The sequence below is a fragment of the Rhagoletis pomonella genome, unplaced genomic scaffold (assembly GCF_013731165.1).
Source record: "Rhagoletis pomonella isolate Grant_MI unplaced genomic scaffold, Rhpom_1.0 Rhpom_scaffold_00033, whole genome shotgun sequence".
NCBI classification, from domain to species: domain Eukaryota; kingdom Metazoa; phylum Arthropoda; class Insecta; order Diptera; family Tephritidae; genus Rhagoletis; species Rhagoletis pomonella.
The window spans coordinates 318,257-320,956 of record NW_023458587.1 but is presented as its reverse complement, the minus strand read 5'-3'; the positions used below and the strand labels follow the sequence as shown (position 1 = coordinate 320,956).

At 36.6% G+C, this 2,700-nt stretch overlaps 1 protein-coding gene across 1 annotated transcript; it reads right to left on the bottom strand.

The window, feature by feature from the left end:
- Nucleotides 1-1,271: 1,271 nt before the first annotated feature.
- Nucleotides 1,272-2,254, bottom strand: LOC118749695. Its single transcript, XM_036484489.1, has 3 exons — nt 2,085-2,254; nt 1,872-2,028; nt 1,272-1,804 (listed from the first exon to the last, which is right to left on the bottom strand). Exons 1-3 carry the CDS (start codon nt 2,185-2,187, stop codon nt 1,315-1,317), a joined length of 750 nt encoding a protein of 249 aa, XP_036340382.1. The 5' UTR covers nt 2,188-2,254; the 3' UTR covers nt 1,272-1,314.
- Nucleotides 2,255-2,700: the final 446 nt, after the last annotated feature.

Genomic DNA, 2,700 nt, shown 5'->3' with positions numbered 1-2,700 from the left:
AACTGCAGCCGAAACTAAATTTTAAGTTGGTACTTAGCCAGAAAAGTCGAAACTAAGGCGACTATGAATAGCTTTAGTTGTGACTTAGAATAGTTTCGACTTAGTTGAGTACTAAATATGACTATGAATATGCGCCAATGATTCTGTCGAGTTTCAAAAGGCTACGCGAATGGGAATAAATCAATTTATCTTACTGCTTAATTTGATTAAAGGGCGCATAACATAGCAAGACTATGTACGACGTCCAATACCATCAGAAAGTCGGCTAGCAATAACATTAGTGTAAGCTTATCAATTATATAAATGTTATAATTTAGTAATAACTAAATAAATTCATCAACTGTTAGATACTTAGCACATGGAGTTTGTCGCCAAATGTTGGCCTGGGCTTTCAGAGTAGGAGTATCCACTGTTGGGAAGATTATCGTGGAAACATGTGGAGCTATTTGGGACGAACTTTCAGGAATATATTTAGCACAACCAAATGAAAATTAGTGGAGCGAAATAGCCGATTCATTCTACATAAAGACAGGAATGCCGCATTTTGTAAGACCTGTTGACGGCAAACATGTCCAGATCAAGTGTCCAAGAAAATCCGGGTCTATTTATTTCAACTATAAACAATATTTCAGTATTATATTGTTAGCCGTGTGTGACAGCAAATATACATTCACCGCAGTTGACATAGGGGCGTACGGCAGCCAAAGTGACGGAGGAGTTTTGAAAGTTAGTAGTTTCGGTAAACGAATTTTAAGCGGCACAATAAATCTACCAGAAGCAGAAAATCTTCCAGGTAGTGAGATAAGATTTCCATTTTACTATGTGGGAGACGCTGCTTTTCCTTTGACGAAACATTTGATGAGGCCGTATCCGGGAAAGTGTTTGGAGGCAAGCAAAGACCATTTTAATAAAAGCTTATCTAGAGCGCGGGTACTAATTGAAAATACCTTTGGTATCCTGGTAGCTAGATGGCGAGTTCTCAACAATCCTTTGAATGTATTTCCTGAAAATGCTAATACAATAATCAAAGCAACAGTTACTTTACATAATTTTGTGAAATTGCATAGTTCTGCTCATTATTGTCCCTCAAACTTTTTCGACCACTTAAATGAAAGCGGTTAATTAGTCGAAGGTCGGTGGAGACAACTTATTGCGCCATTGGAGCAGAGTACGGTATTGTCAAGCGCGAATGCAAGACGAAGTGGGTTTGATGTTTGATACACGAGATGTTCTTAAAGATTACCTATTCTCCAATAATTTTAATTAAATCATTAAATTAAATTTAATTTATTTAATAAAAAATACACAAAAAGCTTAAGTGTTTCTATTTTCCATAAATTGGTGAAATGATTTACACATTTGCAGTTGGAGAGCTGACAGTTCCATGCTTGTCAAATTAGCCCCTTCCGCTTGTACAGCAAGGCCCTCAAAAAAGAGGTGAATGGAAGATTTATTTACACCACCCACTAGCATATTTTCAGCCAAGGATGTAACTTTTTTGAAGTCTTTGTTTGCGCTTTCAATTATATCTTCTATTTTTCTTTTACGTCCTGGCGGTGTTGATGTTTGTGAGGAGTTCTGCAATGCCGCGTTGTTGGAAATGGAAATGCTTTCACCAAAATCTCCGCTAGGGAAAGAGCTATCTTCTTCTGTATTTCTTCTGCGTGCTGTCGTTTTTGGAGTTTGTGAGGAGAGTTGCGATTCCGTATTATTGGAGTTGAAAATACTTTCAGCAAAATCCCCGCAAAGAAAAGAGTCGTCTTCGTCTAAAATTTCTTCCACTTCTCCATAATTTCCGTGAGTACTGTATGTAATGCAAAAAACCACTGGATGAGTTCTAAATGCACGCTCACACTCTTAAATAAACATACTTTAAATTGTCCATTTTCACATCTTTTAAAAACCTTAAACTGTCCAACCGTTTCCACTTTTTGTGGGGAGAATCCACACCGCTTCCAGATGGTTTCTTTTTGATGTCTTTGTAAAATTTATCACGTAAAGTGCGCCAGCGAGATTTTAACTTTTCAGCTGAAATAAAACATACTTAGTATTAACAGTTAGTATTGATAATACAACATCCTTACCTGGAATATTCAGTTTACTGGAACGCTCCTGCAATTTTTGCTCTCGCGATTTGTCGAACAAAAACCTATTTTGGCTGACGAATTGAATGAGTTTTTCTTCCATTTTTATTGTTTAGTTATAAACAGCTGATAGTGAAACCACACAAACAAATGGACAATGTTGCCAGACTTTCCTAAAAAAATATCGTTTTTATGTTGTCAGCATTGATTCTGTGCAGATAAATTCAAATTCTATATGCCTTGCATCTCTGCATTGAACTGCAGATCGGCAACTGTCAAATTAGTACAATTTTTTCTATGCATGCAGAAATCTGCACATGTAATTCCGGCATAACTGTTGCCAACATTGTGACTTTCGCAATAAATTAAGTGCGTTTAGGGAGTGAAACTGCGAAATTTTTTTAGTTTAGCGCTTGTTTCGTTCTTTGGTGCCCTTTTCAAGGCAATTTTATAATAAAAACGTGATTCTATGGCGACATTGGCGCATATTCATAGTCATATTTAGTACTCAACTAAGTCGAAACTATTCTAAGTCACAACTAAAGCTATTCATAGTCGCCTTAGTTTCTACTTTTCTGGCTAAGTACCAACTTAAAATTTAGTTTCGGCTGCAGTT